At 56.5% G+C, this 21,642-nt stretch overlaps 2 protein-coding genes across 6 annotated transcripts in view; one reads left to right on the forward strand and one right to left on the reverse strand.

Annotated features, from left to right (window-relative positions):
* Positions 1 to 4,102: 4,102 nt before the first annotated feature.
* Positions 4,103 to 15,101, forward strand: LOC125446486 (protein FAM110B-like). The gene is made up of 2 exons (XM_059639392.1): positions 4,103 to 4,165; positions 13,444 to 15,101. Exon 2 carries the CDS (start codon positions 13,638 to 13,640, stop codon positions 14,508 to 14,510), a length of 873 nt encoding a protein of 290 aa, XP_059495375.1. The 5' UTR covers positions 4,103 to 4,165; positions 13,444 to 13,637; the 3' UTR covers positions 14,511 to 15,101.
* The window catches only part of LOC125446485 (uncharacterized), a 43,797-nt gene continuing 37,203 nt past the window's right edge, over positions 15,049 to 21,642 (reverse strand). For 4 of the 5 annotated variants that reach the window (XM_059639388.1, XM_059639389.1, XM_059639387.1 and 1 more), the window contains exons 7-8: positions 21,348 to 21,559; positions 15,049 to 16,865 (exon numbers count right to left, since the gene is read on the reverse strand). In XM_059639388.1, the coding sequence (XP_059495371.1) occupies positions 16,808 to 16,865; positions 21,348 to 21,559 (270 nt within the window). In that variant the 3' untranslated portion in view covers positions 15,049 to 16,807. Of the gene's footprint in view, positions 16,866 to 21,347; positions 21,560 to 21,642 lie in introns of those variants that run through there. The other variant, XM_059639391.1, reaches the window with a different exon arrangement.

Consider the following 21,642-nt stretch of genomic DNA (forward strand, 5'->3'; position numbering starts at 1 on the left):
ATCATCTATATCCACAGGTGAGGTGCCTGATGGTTGGAGAGTGACTAATGTTGTACCTTTGTTTAAGAAAGGTTGTAAGGAGAAACCGGGGAAATATACACCTGAGTCTGGTGAATCATTGGAGAAGGTTATAAAAGATAGGATTTATGGACATTTAGAGAGGTAAAAATTGATTAGGGATAGTCTGCATGATTTTATGCAAGGAAATTCATGTCTCACAAACTTGATTTTTTTTGAGGAAGTTACCAAACAAATTGATGATGGAAGTCCAGTACACGTTATTTATTTGGATTTTAGTAAAGCCTTTAACAAGGTTACGCATGGAACACTAATTAGTAAAGTTAGGTCACATGGGATTCAGGGTGAGCTTGCCAATTGAATACACAGATAATAGGAACTGCAGATGCTGGAGAATCCAAGATAACAAAGTGTGGAGCTGGATGAACACAGCAGGCCAAGCAGCATCTCAGGACCACAAAAGCTGAGATGAAGGGTCTAGACCCAAAACATCAGCTTTTGTGCTCCTGAGATGCTGCTTGGCCTGCTGTGTTCATCCAGCTCCACACTTTGTTATCTCAATTGAATACATAATTAGCTTAACGGCAGGAGACATGTAGACAGGGTAATTAAGAAGGTGTTAAGCACGCTTGCCTTCATTGCTCAGTCCTATGAGTGTAGGAGTTGGGACATCATGTTGAGGTCATACAGGGAATTGGTGAGGCCTTTCCAGAATACTGTGGCCAGTTCTGATTGCCCAGTTATAGAAACCATATTATCAAGCTGGAGAGGGTTCAGAAGAGATTTAGCACAATGTTGCTGGGTATAGAAGGTTTGAGTTATAAAGAGAGGCTGGAGAGAGGCAAACGTCATTCCCTTGTTCAAAAAAGGGAATAGAGATAACTCTGGAAACTACAGGCCAATTAATCTTATGTCAGTGGTGGGCAAATTATCGGAAAAGGCTCCAAGAGATAGGATTTATGATCACTTGGAAAGGCATAGTTTGACCGTGATAGTCAGCAAATGGGGGATTTCATGACTAGATGGCAAATATTCAAGGTGAGAGGAGAGAGGTTTTAAAAAAACATAAAAGATGCAATTTGGATGGTTCACATGAGAATGAACTTCCTAAGGAAGTGGTGGATGCGGGCAGAATTACAACGTTTAAAAGACATGTGGATAGGTACATGAATAGGAAAGCTTCGGGGTGGGGCAGGGGAGGATATGGGCCAGGAGCAGGCAGGTGGGACTAGTTTAGTTTGGGATTAAATCCAGCATGGATGAGTTGAACCAAAGGATCTGTTTCCATGGTCTCTAGTTCTATGACACTACATCAGCGTAAATACAGGATGACTGCTGATTTAAAATTCGAGTTAATATATGATTCAATATATTGGTAACCACAGGACTAAATATAGGTTTAACATGGATGTTGGCATGGGCTTAAATTACAGGTCAATACAAGAGTAAATATGAGTTTGATGTAGGGTCAAATACAATCATGGAATAAATAGGTCAATATGATAGATAAATGTAGACTCATTTATGAATGTCAAAATAAAAGTTTTACATAAATGTGATTATGGGCTACAGGGTCAGTATAGAGTTCAATATCTGGGCTATTACAGCACTAAAACACAGTTGAATCAAATGTAGTGTTGCCCTTACTGGAGTAGCACCGTTCTGTCCTGGCTATTGAGCCACAAGGAGCTCCCAGCTAAAACGGAGACAAGACGAAACTTCTTCTCTCGGAGAGTTGTTCGTGTTATAAACAAAGTTGGAGGATATGAGCCTAAGAGAAGATAGAGGGAGAATCCCTGGAGGAAACTGCATCCTATATTCTCTCACACATGGATTCTACAGTGAGAGGTAGGAACGATACCATTGTACCACAAGAGCCACTCTACATTCTATACTGATCCTATGCTACCTCCTTTTTGGATCCTGTATTTACTCCTACATGGATTCAATATTTGACCTTAGATATATCCTGTATTTCACTCTATGCTGATTCTATAGAGCTCCTAGAGATTGATCCTATATTTCAAGTGATCATGATTCTATAGGAGCTCCTGCACAGATTCTATATTTCACTAGGAGCTCCTTGACTGATCCTATATTTCAAGTGATAATTCTTTAGTATGACATGCATGGATTCTATATTTCACTACATACTGATTCTGTAGCAGCTCCTGTGCGGATCCTATATTTCACTCTGATTCCACAAGAGCTCCTGTGTGGATTCCATATGTCACTCAATACCAAATCTATAGGAGCACCTGTACACAATAATATAAGAACCAGGACTTGGAACAGGCCATCTGGCCCCTCGAGCCTGCTCCGTTATTCAATGAGATCATGGCTGATCTTCTTGTGGACTCAGTTCCTGTTCCACTTACGCATCCTCCCACCATAACCCTTAATTCCTTTACAGTTCCAAAATCTATCTACCTATCTCTGCCTTAAAAACATACATTGAGGAAGCCTCAACTGTTTCAGTGGGTAGGGAATTCCACACATTCACAACCTTTTGGGTAAAGAGGCTCCTCCTCAACTCAGTCGTCAATCTGCTCCTCCTTATTTTGAGGTTTAACCCGCCGGAGGAAACAGCCTCCCTGTTTCTACCTTATCTATTCCCTTCATCATTTTATGTTATATCATATGTACATCCCGTAACGCGTTTTATACCGATTCTATAGGAGCTCCCGTAACATGCTCCTATACTGATTCTATAGGAGCTCCTGTAATGCACTCTATACTGATTCTATAGGAGCTCTCGTAACGCACTCTATACCGATTCTATAGGATATCCCGTAACGCTCCCATACCGATTCTATAGGGTCTCCCGTAACGCGCTCTTATACCGATTCTATAGGATATCCCGTAACGCGCCCTATACCGATTCTATAGGAGCTCCCGTAACGCGCTCTTATACCGATTCTATACGAGCTCCCGTAATGCACCCTATACTGATTCTATAGGAGCTCCCGTAACGCGCCCTATACCGATTCTATAGGATATCCCATAACGCACTCTTATACCGATTCTATAGGATATCCCGCAACGCGCCCTATACCGATTCTATAGGATATCCCGTAACGCGCTCTTATACCGATTCTATAGGAGCTCCCGTAACGCGCCCTATACAGATTCTATAGGATATCCCGTAACGCACCCTATACCGATTCTATAGGGTCTCCCGTAACGCGCCCTATACCGATTCTATAGGGTCTCCCGTAACGCGCTCTTATACCGATTCTATAGGATATCCCGTAACGCGCCCTGTACCGATTCTATAGGAGCTCCCGTAACGCGCTCTTATACCGATTCTATAGGATATCCCGTAACGCGCCCTGTACCGATTCTATAGGAGCTCCCGTAACGCGCTCTTATACCGATTCTATAGGATATCCCGTAACGCGCCCTGTACCGATTCTATAGGAGCTCCCGTAACGCGCTCTTATACCGATTCTATAGGATATCCCGTAACGCGCTCTTATACAGATTCTATAGGATATCCCGTAACGCGCCCTATACCGATTCCATAGGAGCTCCCGTAACGCGCTCTTATACCGATTCTATACGAGCTCCCGTAATGCACCCTATACCGATTCTATAGGAGCTCCCGTAACGCGCCCTATACCGATTCTATAGGGTCTCCCGTAACGCGCTCTTATACCGATTCTATAGGATATCCCGTAACGCGCCCTGTACCGATTCTATAGGAGCTCCCGTAACGCGCTCTTATACCGATTCTATACGAGCTCCCGTAATGCACCCTATACCGATTCTATAGGAGCTCCCGTAACGCGCCCTATACCGATTCTATAGGAGCTCCCGTAACGCGCTCTTATACCGATTCTATAGGATATCCCGCAACGCGCCCTATACCGATTCTATAGGAGCTCCCGTAACGCGCTCTTATACCGATTCTATAGGAGCTCCCGTAACGCGCTCTTATACCGATTCTATAGGAAGCTCCTGAGCGGTTCCTTTACGTGACCCCGCACTGACCCTGGCCCGGTGACGGGTTACTTGGGGCTGCTGAGCTGTGATTGGCTGCATCCGTCACACGTCACGTACATGCCCCACCCACTTGCCTCTGATTGGTTACAGCCCGCGAGCGAGCGACTTGAACACGGTTTAAATCCGAACGCGCGGACAACAGGTGCAGGGATCCGTTACCGGGGGGAGGAGGGGATCCGTTACCGGGGGGGGGGAGGGGATCCGTTACCGGGGGGGGGAGGGGATCCGTTACCGGGGGGGGGGGGAGGGGGTCCGTTACCGGGGGGGGGGGGGGAGGGGGTCCGTTACCGGGGGGGGGGGGGGGGGGGGAGGGGGTCCGTTACCGGGGGGGGGGGGGGGGGGGAGGGGGTCCGTTACCGGGGGGGGGGGGGGGAGGGGGTCCGTTACCGGGGGGGGGGGGGGGAGGGGGTCCGTTACCGGGGGGGGAGGGGGTCCGTTACCGGGGGGGGGGGGGGAGGGGGTCCGTTACCGGGGGGGGGGGGGGAGGGGGTCCGTTACCGGGGGGGGGGGGGGGAGGGGGTCCGTTACCGGGGGGGGAGGGGGTCCGTTACCGGGGGAGGGGGAGGGGGAGGGTCTGTTAACGGGGGGGAGGGGGATCCGTTACCGGGGGGGGGGAGGGGATCCGTTAGCAGGGAGGGGAGGGATCCGTTACTGGGGGGGATCCGTTAGCGGGGAGGAGAGGGATCCGTTACCAGGGGGACGGAGGGTGGGAGGGATCCATTACCAGGGAGGGGGGAGGGATCCTTTACCGGAGGGTGGAGGGGAGGGGTTCATTACCGGGGGGAGGGATCCATTACCGGGGAGGATGGCGGGGATGGGGATGGCGGGGAGGGGATGGGGATGGCGGGGATGGGGATGGCGGGGAGGGGATGGGGATGGGGATGGCGGGGAGGGGATGGGGATGGCGGGGGGGGATGGGGATGGCGGGGGGGATGGGATGGGGATGGGGAGGGGGGGGATGGGGATGGGGATGGCGGGGATGGGGATGGCGGGGGGGGATGGGGATGGCGGGGGGGGATGGGGATGGCGGGGGGGGATGGGGATGGGGATGGCGGGGGGGATGGGATGGGGATGGGGAGGGGGGGGATGGGGATGGGGATGGCGGGGGGGATGGGGATGGCGGGGGGGGATGGGGATGGCGGGGGGGGATGGGGATGGCGGGGGGGGATGGGGATGGCGGGGGGGGATGGGGATGGCGGGGGGGATGGGATGGGGATGGGGAGGGGGGGGATGGGGATGGGGGGGGGGGGATGGGGATGGGGAGGGGGGGGATGGGGAGGGGGGGGATGGGGATGGGGAGGGGGGGGATGGGGATGGCGGGGATGGGGATGGCGGGGGGGGATGGGGATGGCGGGGGGGGATGGGGATGGCGGGGGGGGATGGGGATGGCGGGGGGGGATGGGGATGGCGGGGGGGATGGGATGGGGATGGGGAGGGGGGGGATGGGATGGGGATGGGGAGGGGGGGGATGGGGATGGGGATGGCGGGGATGGGGATGGCGGGGATGGGGATGGCGGGGATGGGGATGTGGGGGGGGATGGGGAGGGGATGTGGGGGGGATGGGGAGGGGATGTGGGGGGGGATGGGGAGGGGATGTGGGGGGGGATGGGGAGGGGATGTGGGGGGGGATGGGGATGGTGGGGGGGGATGGGGATGGTGGGGAGGGGATGGGGATGGGGATGGCGGGGATGGGGATGGGGATGGCGGGGATGGGGATGGCGGGGGGGGATGGGGATGGCGGGGGGGATGGGGATGGCGGGGGGGGATGGGGATGGCGGGGGGGGATGGGGATGGCGGGGGGGGATGGGGATGGCGGGGGGGGATGGGGATGGGGATGGCGGGGATGGGGATGGCGGGGATGGGGATGTGGGGGGGGATGGGGAGGGGATGTGGGGGGGGATGGGGAGGGGATGTGGGGGGGGGTGGGGGGGGATGGGGAGGGGATGTGGGGGGGGATGGGGGGGGATGGGGAGGGGATGTGGGGGGGGATGGCGGGGAGGGGATGGGGATGGCGGGGAGGGGATGGGGATGGGGATGGCGGGGAGGGGATGGGGATGGGGATGGCGGGGAGGGGATGGGGATGGTGGGGAGGGGATGGTGGGGAGGGGATGGTGGGGAGGGGATGGCAGGGGGGGGATGGGGAGGGGATGGCAGGGGGGGGATGGGGAGGGGATGGGGAGGGGATGTGGGGGGGGATGGGGAGGGGATGTGGGGGGGGATGGGGAGGGGATGGGGATGGCGGGGAGGGGATGGTGGGGAGGGGATGGTGGGGAGGGGATGGCGGGGGGGGATGGGGAGGGGATGGCGGGGGGGATGGGGAGGGGCGGGGGATGGCGGGGAGGGGATGACTGGGGGGTAATGGGGATGGGGAGGGGATGGGGATGGGGAGGGGATGGGGATGGGGAGGGGATGGGGATGGGGAGGGGATGGGGAGGGGATGGGGATGGGATGGGGATGGGGAGGGGATGGGGAGGGGATGGGGATGGGGAGGGGATGGGGAGGGGATGATGGGGAGGGGATGATGGGGATGGGGGGTGGGGGTGGGGATGGGGGGGGAGGGGATGGGGGGGGAGGGGATGGGGGGGGAGGGGATGGGGGGAGGGGATGGGGGGGGAGGGGATGGGGGGGGAGGGGATGGGGGGAGGGGATGGGGGGAGGGGATGGGGGGGTGGGGATGGGGAGGTGGGGATGGAGGGGGGGTGGGGATGGAGGGGGGGAGGGGATGGGGGGGGAGGGGATGGGGGGGGGAGGGGATGGGGGGGGGAGGGGATGGGGGGGGGAGGGGATGGGGGGGGTGGGGATGGGGGGGGAGGGGATGGGGGGGTGGGGATGGGGGGGGAGGGGTGGGGATGGGGGGGGAGGGGTGGGGATGGGGGGGAGGGGAGGGGATGGGGATGGCGGGGAGGGGATGGGGATGGAGGGGATGGGGATGGCGGGGAGGGGGATGGCGGGGAGGGGATGGGGATGGAGGGGATGGGGATGGCGGGGAGGGGATGGGGATGGGGGGGATGGCGGGGAGGGGATGGGGATGGGGGGGATGGCGGGGAGGGGATGGGGATGGGGGGGATGGCGGGGAGGGGATGGGGGGGGGAGGGGATGGGGGGGGGAGGGGATGGGGGGGGTGGGGATGGGGGGGGAGGGGATGGGGGGGTGGGGATGGGGGGGGAGGGGTGGGGATGGGGGGGGAGGGGTGGGGATGGGGGGGGAGGGGTGGGGATGGGGGGGAGGGGTGGGGATGGGGGGGAGGGGAGGGGATGGGGATGGCGGGGAGGGGAGGGGATGGGGATGGAGGGGATGGGGGGGATGGGGATGGGGATGGGGGGGGAGGGGATGGGGATGGCGGGGAGGGGATGGGGATGGGGGGGATGGCGGGGAGGGGATGGGGATGGGGGGGATGGAGGGGATGGGGATGGGGGGGATGGCGGGGAGGGGATGGGGATGGGGGGGATGGGGGGGAGGGGATGTGGATGGGGGGGAGGGGATGGAGGGGAGGGGATGGGGATGGCGGGGGGGGATGGGGATGGCGGGGGGGGATGGGGATGGGGATGGCGGGGATGGGGATGGCGGGGATGGGGATGTGGGGGGGGATGGGGATGTGGGGGGGGATGGGGAGGGGATGTGGGGGGGGATGGGGAGGGGATGTGGGGGGGGATGGGGGGGGATGGGGAGGGGATGTGGGGGGGGATGGCGGGGAGGGGATGGGGATGGCGGGGAGGGGATGGGGATGGGGATGGCGGGGAGGGGATGGGGATGGGGATGGCGGGGAGGGGATGGGGATGGTGGGGAGGGGATGGTGGGGAGGGGATGGTGGGGAGGGGATGGCAGGGGGGGGATGGGGAGGGGATGGCAGGGGGGGGATGGGGAGGGGATGTGGGGGGGGATGGGGAGGGGATGTGGGGGGGGATGGGGAGGGGATGGGGATGGCGGGGAGGGGATGGTGGGGAGGGGATGGTGGGGAGGGGATGGCGGGGGGGGATGGGGAGGGGATGGCGGGGGGGATGGGGAGGGGCGGGGGATGGCGGGGAGGGGATGACTGGGGGGTAATGGGGATGGGGAGGGGATGGGGATGGGGAGGGGATGGGGATGGGGAGGGGATGGGGATGGGGAGGGGATGGGGAGGGGATGGGGATGGGGAGGGGAGGGGATGGGGAGGGGATGGGGATGGGGAGGGGATGATGGGGAGGGGATGATGGGGAGGGGATGGGGGGTGGGGGTGGGGATGGGGGGGGAGGGGATGGGGGGGGAGGGGATGGGGGGGGAGGGGATGGGGGGAGGGGATGGGGGGGTGGGGATGGGGAGGTGGGGATGGAGGGGGGGAGGGGATGGGGGGGGAGGGGATGGGGGGGGGAGGGGATGGGGGGGGGAGGGGATGGGGGGGGTGGGGATGGGGGGGGAGGGGATGGGGGGGTGGGGATGGGGGGGGAGGGGTGGGGATGGGGGGGGAGGGGTGGGGATGGGGGGGGAGGGGTGGGGATGGGGGGGAGGGGTGGGGATGGGGGGGAGGGGAGGGGATGGGGATGGCGGGGAGGGGAGGGGATGGGGATGGAGGGGATGGGGATGGCGGGGAGGGGGATGGCGGGGAGGGGATGGGGATGGAGGGGATGGGGATGGCGGGGAGGGGATGGGGATGGGGGGGATGGCGGGGAGGGGATGGGGATGGGGGGGATGGCGGGGAGGGGATGGGGATGGGGGGGATGGCGGGGAGGGGATGGGGGGGGGAGGGGATGGGGGGGGGGGAGGGGATGGGGGGGTGGGGATGGGGGGGGAGGGGATGGGGGGGTGGGGATGGGGGGGGAGGGGTGGGGATGGGGGGGGAGGGGTGGGGATGGGGGGGGAGGGGTGAGGATGGGGGGGAGGGGAGGGGATGGGGATGGCGGGGAGGGGAGGGGATGGGGATGGAGGGGATGGGGGGGATGGGGATGGGGATGGGGGGGGAGGGGATGGGGATGGCGGGGAGGGGATGGGGATGGGGGGGATGGCGGGGAGGGGATGGGGATGGGGGGGATGGCGGGGAGGGGATGGGGATGGGGGGGATGGCGGGGAGGGGATGGGGATGGGGGGGGAGGGGATGGGGGGGAGGGGATGTGGATGGGGGGAGGGGATGGAGGGGAGGGGATGGGGATGGAGGGGAGGGGTTGGGGATGGCGGGGAGGGGATGGGGATGGCGGGGAGGGGATGGGGATGGCGGGGAGGGGATGGGGATGGGGATGGGGGGGAGGGGATGGGGATGGGGGGGGGAGGGGATGGGGATGGGGGGGGAGGGGATGGGGATGGGGGGATGGCGGGGAGGGGATGGGGATGGCGGGGAGGGGATGGAGGGGAGGGGTTGGGGATGGCGGGGAGGGGATGGGGATGGCGGGGAGGGGATGGGGATGGGGGGGAGGGGATGGGGATGGGGGGGATGGCGGGGAGGGGATGGGGATGGCGGGGAGGGGATGGGGGGGAGGGGATGGGGATGGGGGGGGAGGGGATGGGGATGGGGGGGGGAGGGGATGGGGATGGGGGGGGGAGGGGATGGGGATGGCGGGGAGGGGTTGGGGATGGCGGGGAGGGGTTGGGGATGGCGGGGAGGGGATGGGGATGGCGGGGAGGGGATGGGGATGGGGGGGAGGGGATGGGGATGGGGGGGAGGGGATGGGGATGGGATGGGGGGGATGGGATGGGGATGGGGGGGATGGCGGGGAGGGGATGGCGGGGAGGGGATGGGGATGGCGGGGAGGGGATGGGGATGGCGGGGAGGGGATGGGGATGGCGGGGAGGGTTTGGGGATGGCGGGGAGGGGATGGGGATGGGGGGGGAGGGGATGGGGGGGGGAGGGGATGGGGATGGGGGGGGGAGGGGATGGGGATGGGGGGGGGAGGGGATGGGGATGGGGGGATGGCGGGGATGGGGATGGAGGGGAGGGGTTGGGGATGGCGGGGAGGGGATGGGGATGGCGGGGAGGGGATGGGGATGGCGGGGAGGGGATGGGGATGGCGGGGAGGGGATGGGGATGGCGGGGAGGGGATGGGGATGGCGGGGAGGGGATGGGGATGGGGGGGATGGCGGGGAGGGGATGGGGATGGCGGGGAGGGGATGGGGATGGGGGGGATGGGGATGGCGGGGAGGGGATGGGGATGGCGGGGAGGGGATGGGGGGGAGGGGATGGGGATGGGGGGGGAGGGGATGGGGGGGAGGGGATGGGGATGGGGGGGGAGGGGATGGGGATGGGGGGGATGGGGATGGGGGGGAGGGGATGGGGATGGGGGGGGAGGGGATGGGGATGGGGGGGATGGGGATGGGGGGGATGGCGGGGAGGGGATGGGGATGGCGGGGAGGGGATGGGGATGGCGGGGAGGGGATGGAGGGGAGGGGTTGGGGATGGCGGGGAGGGGATGGGGATGGCGGGGATGGGATGGGGATGGGGGGGATGGGATGGGGATGGGGGGGATGGCGGGGAGGGGATGGGGGGGAGGGGATGGGGATGGCGGGGAGGGGATGGCGGGGAGGGGATGGGGATGGGGGGGAGGGGATGGGGGGATGGGGATGGCGGGGAGGGGATGGGGATCGGGGGATGGGGATCGGGTGATGGGGGGGATGGGGATCGGGGGAGATGGGGATGGTGGGGAGAAGGATTGGGGGATGGAAGGTTGGGGGAATGGTAGGGGATGGGGGTTGGAGGTGGGGAGAGGATTGGGGGGTAGGGGGATTGGGGGGGATGGGGATTTGGGGGTGAGGGGATGGGTACTGGGGGTGAGGGGATGGGGATGGGTACGGTGGGAGGGGATGGGTATTAGGAGGGAGAGGATGGGGATGGGTACCGATGGGGATGGGTACCGGGGGGGAGGGGATGGGTATTAGGAGGGAGAGGATGGCGATGGGTACTGGGGGAGATGGGTTGGGGATGTGTAGTGGGGGGGAAGAGGATGGGGATGGGTACTGGCGGGGGAGGGGATGGGTACTGGGGGGGGAGGGGATGGGGATGGGTACTGGGGGAGATGGGGATGGGTACCGGGGGGGATGGGGATGGGTACCGGGGGGGATGGGGATGAGTACCGGGGGGATGGGGATGGGTACCGGGGGGGATGGGGATGGGTACCGGGGGGGATGGGGATGGGTACCGGGGGGATGGGGATGGGTACCGGGGGGGATGGGGATGGGTACCGGGGGGATGGGGATGGGGATGAGTACCGGGGGGGGAGGGGATGGGGATGGGTACCGGGGGGGGGGATGGGGATGGGTACCGGGGGGATGGGGATGGGGATGAGTACCGGGGGGGGAGGGGATGGGGATGAGTACCGGGGGGATGGGGATGAGTACCGGGGGGATGGGGATGGGTACCGGGGGGATGGGGATGGGTACCGGGGGGATGGGGATGCGTACTGGGGCGGATGGGGTGGGTAACGGGTGGGGCAAGGGTACCAGAGGGGGGGGGGGGGGACAGGTACCGGGTGGGGGTAGGGGATGGGTACTGGTGTGGGCGGGGCACAGGCACCGGGTAGGGGGTGGGGACGGGTATCGGGGGGGTAGTGGATGGGTACCGGAGTCGGGGTAGGGGATGGATAGGTGGTAGTGGTCATGGAGGGGGTGGTGTTGGATGAATGGATTTGTGGGCAGCGGCAGACGGGGGTTGCTGGGAGACAAGTGTATTTGTCCATCTCTATATGTCCTTGAAGGGTGGCAGTGAACCAGCATATTGAGCTGTGGCAGTCTGCATCGTCCCTGTGGTACTGGCAGCTGGTGGTATCACTGGACAGGTATTGTGCGGATTTGGTATCGTAGGGGAACGATACCTTACAGACACCATCCAAACCTCCTCATCCCTGGGCCGGTCTTCGACCAACTCATGCTCCCCCGCATGCTGGCAAAAAAAAGTGCTTAAGGTACTATGTCCTGTAAAGTGTTTGGGCCCTGACAACTTTCTAACACTCGTACTGAAGCCTTCTACTCCAGGCGAGCTGTTCCACAATTAAAATACTGGCATCTTATCAGGAGTGTCCCAAACACAAGAAAGCAGGTCAAATCCAACCTGGCCAATCACCATGTCATCAACAACAGCTAGCTCTCCAATGCTCCCCTTGAACTTCTACCACGGCCAGCCTGCACCTGGCCTCAGTTGGACTCAGGAGCTGATCTAAAGTGAGGAAGTGAGAGTGACTGCCCTAGACATCAAGGTAGCATTTTACCAAACGCCACACACAGTGGAAAACAAAATACCTGTGGCTGCTGTAAATCAGAAACTGCTCGGGAAGCTCAGCAGGTCTGGCAGCATCTGTGAAAACAGATCAGTTCATGTTTCAGAGCAGAACAGCAAGTGAAACGGACCCGAAACGTTAACTGATTTGTTTTCACAGGTGCTATCAGACCTGCTGAGCTTTTCCAGCAATTTCTGTTTATGTTCCACATAAAGTAACCCTAGAAAAACTGGAAGTGGGAATTGCAGGGGGTTGCAGTATTCTCCACTGGTTGAAGTCTTTCCTGGCACAAAGGAAAATGGTTGTGTTTGTCGGTCAATAATCTCAACTCCAGGGCCTCTCTGCAGAAGCTCCTTAGGGAATTGTTCCAGATCCAACCAACTTCAGCTGCTTCAATTAGCTTCCCTCATTAAATCAGAAGTGGGGATGTTTGCTGTTGATTATACAATGTTTAAGGACCATTGGCGACTCCTCGGATACAGGAGCAGTCTGTGTTCATAGACAGCAAGATCTGGACAATGTCCAGGGCTGGGTTGGTAAGTCGGCAGTAACATTTAGGTTACACAAGAACTGGGCAATGACCATCTTCCAATAACATTCAAGTCCATTGCTATCACTGAATCCCCAACCATCAACATGCTAGGGGGTTACCATTGAGCAGAAACTCAACTAGTCTAGCCATATAAAGACTGGTAGGTGAGAGGCTAGGAATCTTTCAGTGACTTATTCATCGTTTAAAAGGCACAAGTCAGAAGTGAGATAAAACACTCTCCACTTGCCTGGATGGTTTCAGTTCCAACAACATTCAGGAAGCTTGATACATCGAAGACAAAGCAACTGCTTGATTGATACCATAGTCACAAGCATCTATTCCCTCCACCATCAACACTGTTGCAATAGTGTGTACCATCTACATGATGCACTGCAGATATTCACCAAAGCACCTTCAACAGCATCATCCAGTTTTTCAATCTGTACAATTTAAAAGGCCAAGGGTGGCAGATACATGGGAATACATCACCATCCTGAGTTGTAAATATATCGCCATTCCCTCAGAGTCGCTGGGTCAGAATCCCTGGAATTCCCTCCCTAGGACATTGTGGGTCAACCCACAGCACATGGACTGCAGCGGTTCAACGAGGCAGCTCACCGCCACTTTACGCAGGATGGTCATTAAATGACATGCTATCACATGACATCATAAAAGACTAAAACCCTTCACTTATTTTGTGTTTCTGTCTCCCAGTCTCATTTCAGAAGTTTCATAAAAAGGTTACAAGATACTGTGAGTGAGGAGCTCGATGGTCAGCTTGGACAGTGGAAATTTGTTGTGCTCAGAGAATTGAGTTCATATGATAACGGGCTCCTTCCCAGAATTGGTAAGGTACTTACTCTCAGGCTGCCACGTGTGGATCAGGAGAGGTCAAGGAGGAGTGGGAAATGTTAAACCAAAACTCTGACTCTGTCACTTTCCGTTCAGCCAATCCTCTCAGAATCCTGAACAGAGGCCCGGAGTATTTCCGGAACCAGCTGTGCAGGAGCCCTCCAGCCCTGAGTGCGGTTGAACAGCTGGAGGCCGACAAAGTGAAATACGTGAAGAGCTCAAAATTAGTGGGAGCCAGGCAGGAGCCAGTGAGACCAGGCAGACCAGTCTACCGTAGCCCCAGGAAACTTGCTGGTGCTGGGGGGAGCTGCAGAGCGGAGACGACAGCCCCAAACCTGGAGGTTCTGCGCAACTTGATCCGAGGCTGCGATCTTCCGAGTCCAACCAAAAAAGGACCATACCCCTGTGGACAATCAGTGGGTACTGGGTTGGAAAATCAGCAAGGCAGCAACTATCTGCAAGCAGGCACCTCCATGCCAGTTTACAGAGGGGTGGTGAGGAGGGTAGATGTCAGGCCAAGTGTTTGCAGGCACTTCCGGAGGTGGCCAACTCTCTCTCCAGCCAAGCTGCAGCTTTCCCCCATGGAGGATTGTCCAGAGCTAACCCTGCAGACCAAGGTCCCTGTGTACCAATCAGATTCTGAGTTGCTTGACCAAAACTGCCAAGCCCAGGCTGAACTCGAAAAGTTCTTCAACTATTGCGGTCTGGAGCCCGAGGACCTGGATTCTCCCGTAATGGAGCAATTGGCACAGCCTAGCTCGGACAACCTGTCTCTCAAATTGCAGAGTGTTAGTGCCTGTAGCTCACAGCACAGCAATACAGCAGGGGAGTGGTCAGGAAAGGCCATCTCAAAAGGAGTCTCCATCATTGAACGCAATGCCAGGATCATTAAATGGCTGTACAACTGCAGGGAAGCCAGGGGCGTGTGAGGATCAGGAGCAGGTGCTGCTGCTGTTTGGGGCTTGCCTCCTTCTTCCATGCTGCATCTTGCTTTCCCATTCCATACCCTAGCCTGCCCTCATTTTTTCACACCATCGTTTACTTATCCAAGATGCCATCTGTTAACTGTAGAATTTGCTGAATCCTTCAAATGAAACAAGTCAATAGAATTATTGCAATCAAAATGAATTGAGTAGCTTTGTTTAGATTTGTGATTACTGGTCAACAATGATAAATAAGTTGGTCAGATCATGAGTTGAAGATCAGAAATCAACAGAATTGCTAAGAACAGATAGAAAGATAGTGAAATGCGCACAGTGGAAATGATGACCCAACAGTCTTGTCGAGCCAACAATCGAAGGAGAAACTGAAGCTAAAAGCAGAATCAGATGAGTAGATAAAAACTGATAAGTAGATTAAGGGAGGTCCGAAGAAAGAGAGAAAAAGCAAGACATTGGCCCTGCTAAGGCTATGAAGACAAGGTTCCCTGACATTGTTGATCACGTCTGAACATAAACTGTTTGAAAAATTGTTCGGTTAGTTTGCTGCTTCACAGAATGTGATTTTTATTATGTAGAATTTTCGAGGATTTAAATTCCACAAACTGTTCAGCTAATTGTGAAATAAATCTTTGTCCTTGATTATTACTTCTACCTTTGATCTTCATTATTCAATCTTAACACTGGTTAAAAACCGACAATACTCAACAAAATTATAAAGATAAAATATACAGTGCTTTGCATTGCACGATGGAACTGAACATTAAACTGTGAGACACAGAAGAAGTGACCTGCCTCCTAAGATCAGTTTGTTGCCCCTTCTTGTTCAAGCCAGAAGTAGAAATATAAGCTTTCCAAACCCACATGCTTTTAGGGGTTAGAATTCTGTCCAGTTTTGAGCACCATACTTTCTGGGAAAGGTGTCAGGCTTGGAGAGAGAGCAGAGGAGAATGACTCATCATGATTATACCAGGATTGAGTGACACTAGTCGCCTGCAGAAACTGGATTATTCGTCAGAGTTCTGGGGAGTAAAGTTTCCAAATTGCAAAAGGGAAAAATCAGATTATTTGGAAAGGAAGAATTTTCAGGATATGGGGAAAGAGCAGGAGTGTGAGCAAAAGGGGTTAGCTCTTTCATACAAGTATGGAATTCTGTACAATTGAATGAGTTTGTCCCAATGTATACAATATTCAGAAGCGCCAGGGAGATTTTTTTCGTTCATTCATTCATGGGATGTGAACATTACTGGGTGGCCAACATTTATTGCTCATCCCTAATGACCCAGGGACCAGTTTAGTACCAACCACATTGCTATGGGTCTGGAGTCACATGTAGGCCAGGCCAGGTATGGATGGTGGTTTCCTTCCCTGAAGGACATTAGTGAACCAGATGGGTTTTTCTGGCAATTAGCAATGGTTTCATGGTTGTTGTTAGACTCCTAATTCCAGATTTTTATTGAATTCAAATTCCTTCATCTATCATGGCAGGATTCGAACCTGGGTCCCCAGAACATTACCAGGTCTCTGGATTAATAATCCAGCAATTATACCACTAGGCCATCGCCTCCTTAAAACAAATAATAGATTATAAAGCACATCTGTTCATTTATGATCTAACTCAACAATGACAGGAGAAGTCTACTAAACTGTTTGAATTAGTTGTTCACTGTTCAAACTTAGAGCCAGTGACACTGATGGGAGAGATGTACATATCAACAGTGTTTAGTATGTTGTACACCTCGTCCAGAGGGACTGCCCATGGAGAAAACGCCGATCCCAATGACATGTAAGAGCAAAGTATTGTGGAAGCTGGAAATCTGAAACATAAAAATATACTTGGCAGACCAGACAACATCTGCGAGAAGGGAGAACATTCAATGAGTTTACACGCTCTCCGCTATGTGTCTAAACTGCATGGAGTTTGACAAGGTCGGATCGGACTGTCCATAGCTGATCATAGCGAAATAAAACAAATAGTACTTACACAAGCAGCAACTATGATGTGTACAGCTCTACTAATTATTTAACAAACTCTTCACACGTGGGGGTTGTGGGGCAGCGTGGAAAGGCAACAATCCTTCTTCCAAAAAAAAGGCAAAATCAAACACAACACGTCTAAATAAACATCTCAGTACAACTGTAATGAAACTGGATAACGGAAACGTTGAGCCTCTGGGACTGAGAAATGTAAGCTGCCGATAATCTCCCGTTTTGTTTCCTTTTCTGCTAAAGGAGGTAAGCAATGTGCAGGTTCCCTCCTCCACCACCAAATGCAACATTTTGGCCATCTAACGTAGTGGTAATAACATGCACAGGATGTGCATGCAGTTTAATCTCCCCCAGGGCCTGGACAGAAAGAAAGAGAGAGAGAGAGAACTGTGGTTATCTACAACAGCAGATACAGAAGATGCTCCAGTCCATCATTTCTGGTCATTATCATATTGCTGCAAATTTGCTGTGTGCAAATTAACTACTTCCTGCATTACGACAGTGACTATACTTCAAGAAGTATTTCAAAACATCTGAATCGTTGTGGAAGGCAGTATAGGATCGCAGGCTTTCTTTAAATAATCTCTAGCAGACATTATGTGGCTTTAACAAAAACCGAAGTTGCTGAAAATGTTCAGCAGGTCCGGCAGCATCTGCAAAGGAAAAATTGGAGTTAATGTTTCGGGTTCAGTGACCCTCCCTCGGAACTCAGTTAACCCGAAACGTTAACTCTGGTTTTTCCTTCGCAGATGCTGCCGGACCTGCTGAGCTTTTCCAGCAACTTCTGTATTGCCGCTCCTGATTTACAGCGTCCGCGGATCTTTCAGTTTTTATTCTGTGTCTTTCTTGTTTGCCTATGATGAACACAAGGCCCTGGGACCATGCACAACAGGCAACTTAAACCTCACACAAGATAGCTGCAGGAGTAGACTGTTTAGCCTGCTATCCCATTCATCTTGGGGCTACAAGACTCCCAGATGGAGTCAGATTTGGAAACGCGCCAAGTATTACATTCTGGTAAAACAAACGAGGACAGGACTTGTACAATTAAATATAGGGCCTTGGGTGGCGTTGTACAACAGAAAGACCTAGGGGTTCAGTTACATAACTCTTTAAAGTTTGTGTCACATTTGACAGCATGGTTAAGATGGCATTTAGCACACACTTGCCTTCATTACTCAGACCTTTTGAGTGCAGGAGTTGGCACATGATGTTGAGGATGTTGGCGACACTCCTTCTGAAATAGTGTGTTCTGTTTCGGTCGGCCTCTTACAGGAAGCACGATATTAAGCTGGAGAGGGTTCGGAAGAGGTTTACCGGGAACGTTACCGGGAATGGAAGGTTTGAGTTATAAGGATAGGCTGGAGCGTAGGAGGCTGAGGGGGGGCCTTGCAGAGGCTTATAACATCATGCAGAGGATAGATAAGCTGCCTTTTCCCTAAGGTGGGGGATTTCAAATCAAGGGAGCAGTTTTTTTTAAGGTGAGAGGAGAAAGATGTGAAAAAAGTCATGGGGGATTTTTTATTTAAACAGTGAGTGGCTCGTGTGCAGAATGAGCTTCCTGAGGGAGTGGTGGATGTGCATACAGTTACACTGTTTAATGCACAAGTGGATAAGTACATGAATATGGAAGGTTTGAAGGGATATGGGCCAGGAGCAGGCAGGTGGGGCTCCTTATGGCTGGCATGCACTGGTTGGGCTGAAGGTTCTGTTTTCCACCCTGCGTAACTCCCCAGTTCCCCTCAATGTGGTCCTGCATTGTGCTGTGCAGACATCATTGGGATTACACTGTGCCCCTCTCCCACATTATATCACATGGAGAAAATCCTAACTCCTCCTCCCGCAGCCAGAGATCCCTGTTTACAGCATCTCACTAGTTTGCTATTCACAAACACCCTTTACCATTGCTGCGTGGGTGCATCTGCTCACAGCCTAAAAAGAAGCACCTACTATGGGCACTTTGCACCGACATTTTAAGAGCAGCAGGGAACAGACCACAGAATCCCTACAGTGCAGAAGCAGACCATTTGGCCCATCGAGTCCACATCAACCCTCCAAGCAGCATCCCACCCAGGCCAACCCCTTTACCCTATCGCTGCAACCCTGCATTTCCCATGGCCAACCCACCCTAACCCGCACATCCCTGGGCACTATGGGACAATTTAGCACGGCCAATCCACCCTAACCCGCACATCCCTGGGCACTATGGGACAATTTAGCACGGCCAATCCACCCTAACCCGCACATCCCTGGGCACTATGGGACAATTTAGCACGGCCAATCCACCCTAACCCGCACATCCCTGGGCACTATGGGACAATTTAGCACGGCCAATCCCACCCTAACCTACACATCCCTGGGCACTATGGGACAATTTAGCACGGCCAACCCACCCTAACCCGCACATCCCTGGGCACTACAGGACAATTTAGCACGGCCAACCCACCCTAACCCGCACATCCCTGGGCACTACAGGACAATTTAGCACGGCCAATCCACCCTAATCCGCACATCCCTGGGCACTACGGGACAATTTAGCACGGCCAATCCACTCTAACCCGCACATCCCTGGGCACTATGGGACAATTTAGCACGGTCAACCCACCCTAATCCGCACATCCCTGGTCACTATGGGACAATTTAGCACGGCCAATCCACCCTAACCCGCACATCCCTGGGCACTATGGGACAATTTAGCACGGCCAATCCACCCTAACCCGCACATCCCTGGGCACTATGGGACAATTTAGCACGGCCAATCCCACCCTAACCCGCACATCCCTGGACACTATGGGACAATTTAGCATGGCCAATCCACCCTAACCCGCACATCCCTGGGCACTATGGGACAATTTAGCACGGCCAATCCACCCTAACCTGCACATCCCTGGGCACTACGGGACAATTTAGCACGGCCAATCCACCCTAACCTGCACATCCCTGGGCACTACGGGACAATTTAGCACGGCCAATCCACCCTAACCCGCACATCCCTGGGCACTACGGGACAATTTAGCACGGCCAATCCACCCTAACCCGCACATCCCTGGGCACTACGGGACAATTTAGCACGCACAATAACACCGTGTGGAGCTGGAGGAACACAGCAGGCCGGGCAGCATCAGAGGGACAGGAAATACACAGTGTGAGCTGGAGGAACACAGCAGGTCGGGCAGCATCAGAGGAGAAGGAAATACACAGTGTGGAGCTGGAGGAGCACAGCAGGCCGGGCAGCATCAGAGGGACAGGAATAACAGTGTGGGGCTGGAGGAACACAGCAGGTCGGGCAGCATCAGAGGGACAGGAATAACACAGTGTGGGGCTGGAGGAACACAGCAGGCCGGGCAGCATCAGAGGGACAGGAATAACAGTGTGGGGCTGGAGGAACACAGCAGGTCGGGCAGCATCAGAGGAACAGGAATAACACAGTGTGGGGCTGGAGGAACACAGCAGGTCGGGCAGCATCAGAGGAACAGGAATAACACAGTGTGGAGCTGGAGGGACAAAGCAGGCCGGGCAGCATCAGAGGAGCAGGAATAACACAGTGTGGGGCTGGAGGAGGACAGCAGGTCGGGCAGCATCAGAAGGACTGGAATAACACAGTGTGGGGCTGGAGGAGCACAGCAGGTCGGGCAGCATCAGAGGAGCAGGAATAACACAGTGTGGGGCTGGAGGAACACAGCAGGTCGGGCAGCATCAGAGGGACAGGAATAACACAGTGTGGGGCTGGAGGAGCACAGCAGGTCGGGCAGCATCAGAGGGACAGGAATAACAGTGTGGGGCTGGAGGAACACAGCAGGTCGGGCAGCATCAGAGGGACAGGAATAACACAGTGTGGGGCTGGAGGAACACAGCAGGTCGGGCAGCATCAGAGGGACAGGAATAACACAGTGTGGGGCTGGAGGAACACAGCAGGTCGGGCAGCATCAGAGGGACAGGAATAACACAGTGTGGGGCTGGAGGAGCACAGCAGGCCAGGCAGCATCAGAGGAACAGGAATAACACAGTGTGTGGCTGGAGGAACACAGCAGGTCGGGCAGCATCAGAGGAACAGGAATAACACAGTGTGGGGCTGGAGGAACACAGCAGGCCGGGCAGCATCAGAGGAACAGGAAAGCTGACGTCTCGGGTTGGGACCCTTCTTCTGAAGAAACATCAGCCTTCCTGCTCCTCTGATGCTGCCTGGCCTGCTGTGCTCCTCCAGTTCCACGCTGTGCTGTCAATGATCAAGGCTGTTGTGAACAGATTAGAAGATGGGAGCAAGAGGCAGCTATTTGGGCCTGAGCTTGCTCTGTCATTCAATAAGATGAAGATTGATCTGCGGCCTAACTCCATCGACTTGCCCCTGGCCCATATCCCTAAGTCCGTTTGCTTAACAAAAATATATCCATTGAAGATGGATCCAGCATCCACTGCCGTTTGTGGAACAGATTTGCAAACCTCTCCCAGCCTTTGTGTGCCAAAGTGCTTCCCATCATCTCTCCCTGATCGCTCTGACCCTCACCCTCAGGCTGAATCCCCAACCAGAGGGAACAGCATACCTTTACGTCCCATCTTTTTCCCCTCACACTGGCAAGGATTGTCGCAGAGTTGACCCAATTGTAATGTTAAGTTGAAGGTGATGAAAGTGAACAAAACTCACTCCTTCCCATCGAGTCCCAGTGAGTCAACGACACCCCGCAATGTGCAAATGTGCAACTCTGGCCAGTATTGAGCGCAGCCAGAGATTGGTGTCCCCTCTGCCACCCCGTTACTGAAGGCTCCATTGAGAAAGCCTTCTCCCTCCCAGTTTGAAACTCTGTGACCCTCCCCGCACCCCTCCCACCCGCCGCCTCTCACCGTATCTGTTTTATAATTGATAGCTTGGACGCTGTTGGTCCCACTCCCTCCAGCAACGATGACATCATTGGCACAAAACCGAGCTGCGTAGATGAACTCGCCGTGATCCTTATCCTCGCGGAACGGAATGTTCTTATCCGGGGTTGATTTCGAAAGTCCCAGATCTGCAGCGCGTGCTTGGCCACCCAGGACCCCGTCAGGATCTTACTGTTCTGTGTTTGCGTGTCGGGTGGAAAGACAAGAGAGCCTGAGCTGAAAGAACTGGGGGCGAACATTAAGGAGTGAAGCAGCACCC

The sequence above is a fragment of the Stegostoma tigrinum genome, chromosome 34 (genome assembly GCF_030684315.1).
Source record: "Stegostoma tigrinum isolate sSteTig4 chromosome 34, sSteTig4.hap1, whole genome shotgun sequence".
Lineage (NCBI taxonomy): Eukaryota > Metazoa > Chordata > Chondrichthyes > Orectolobiformes > Stegostomatidae > Stegostoma > Stegostoma tigrinum.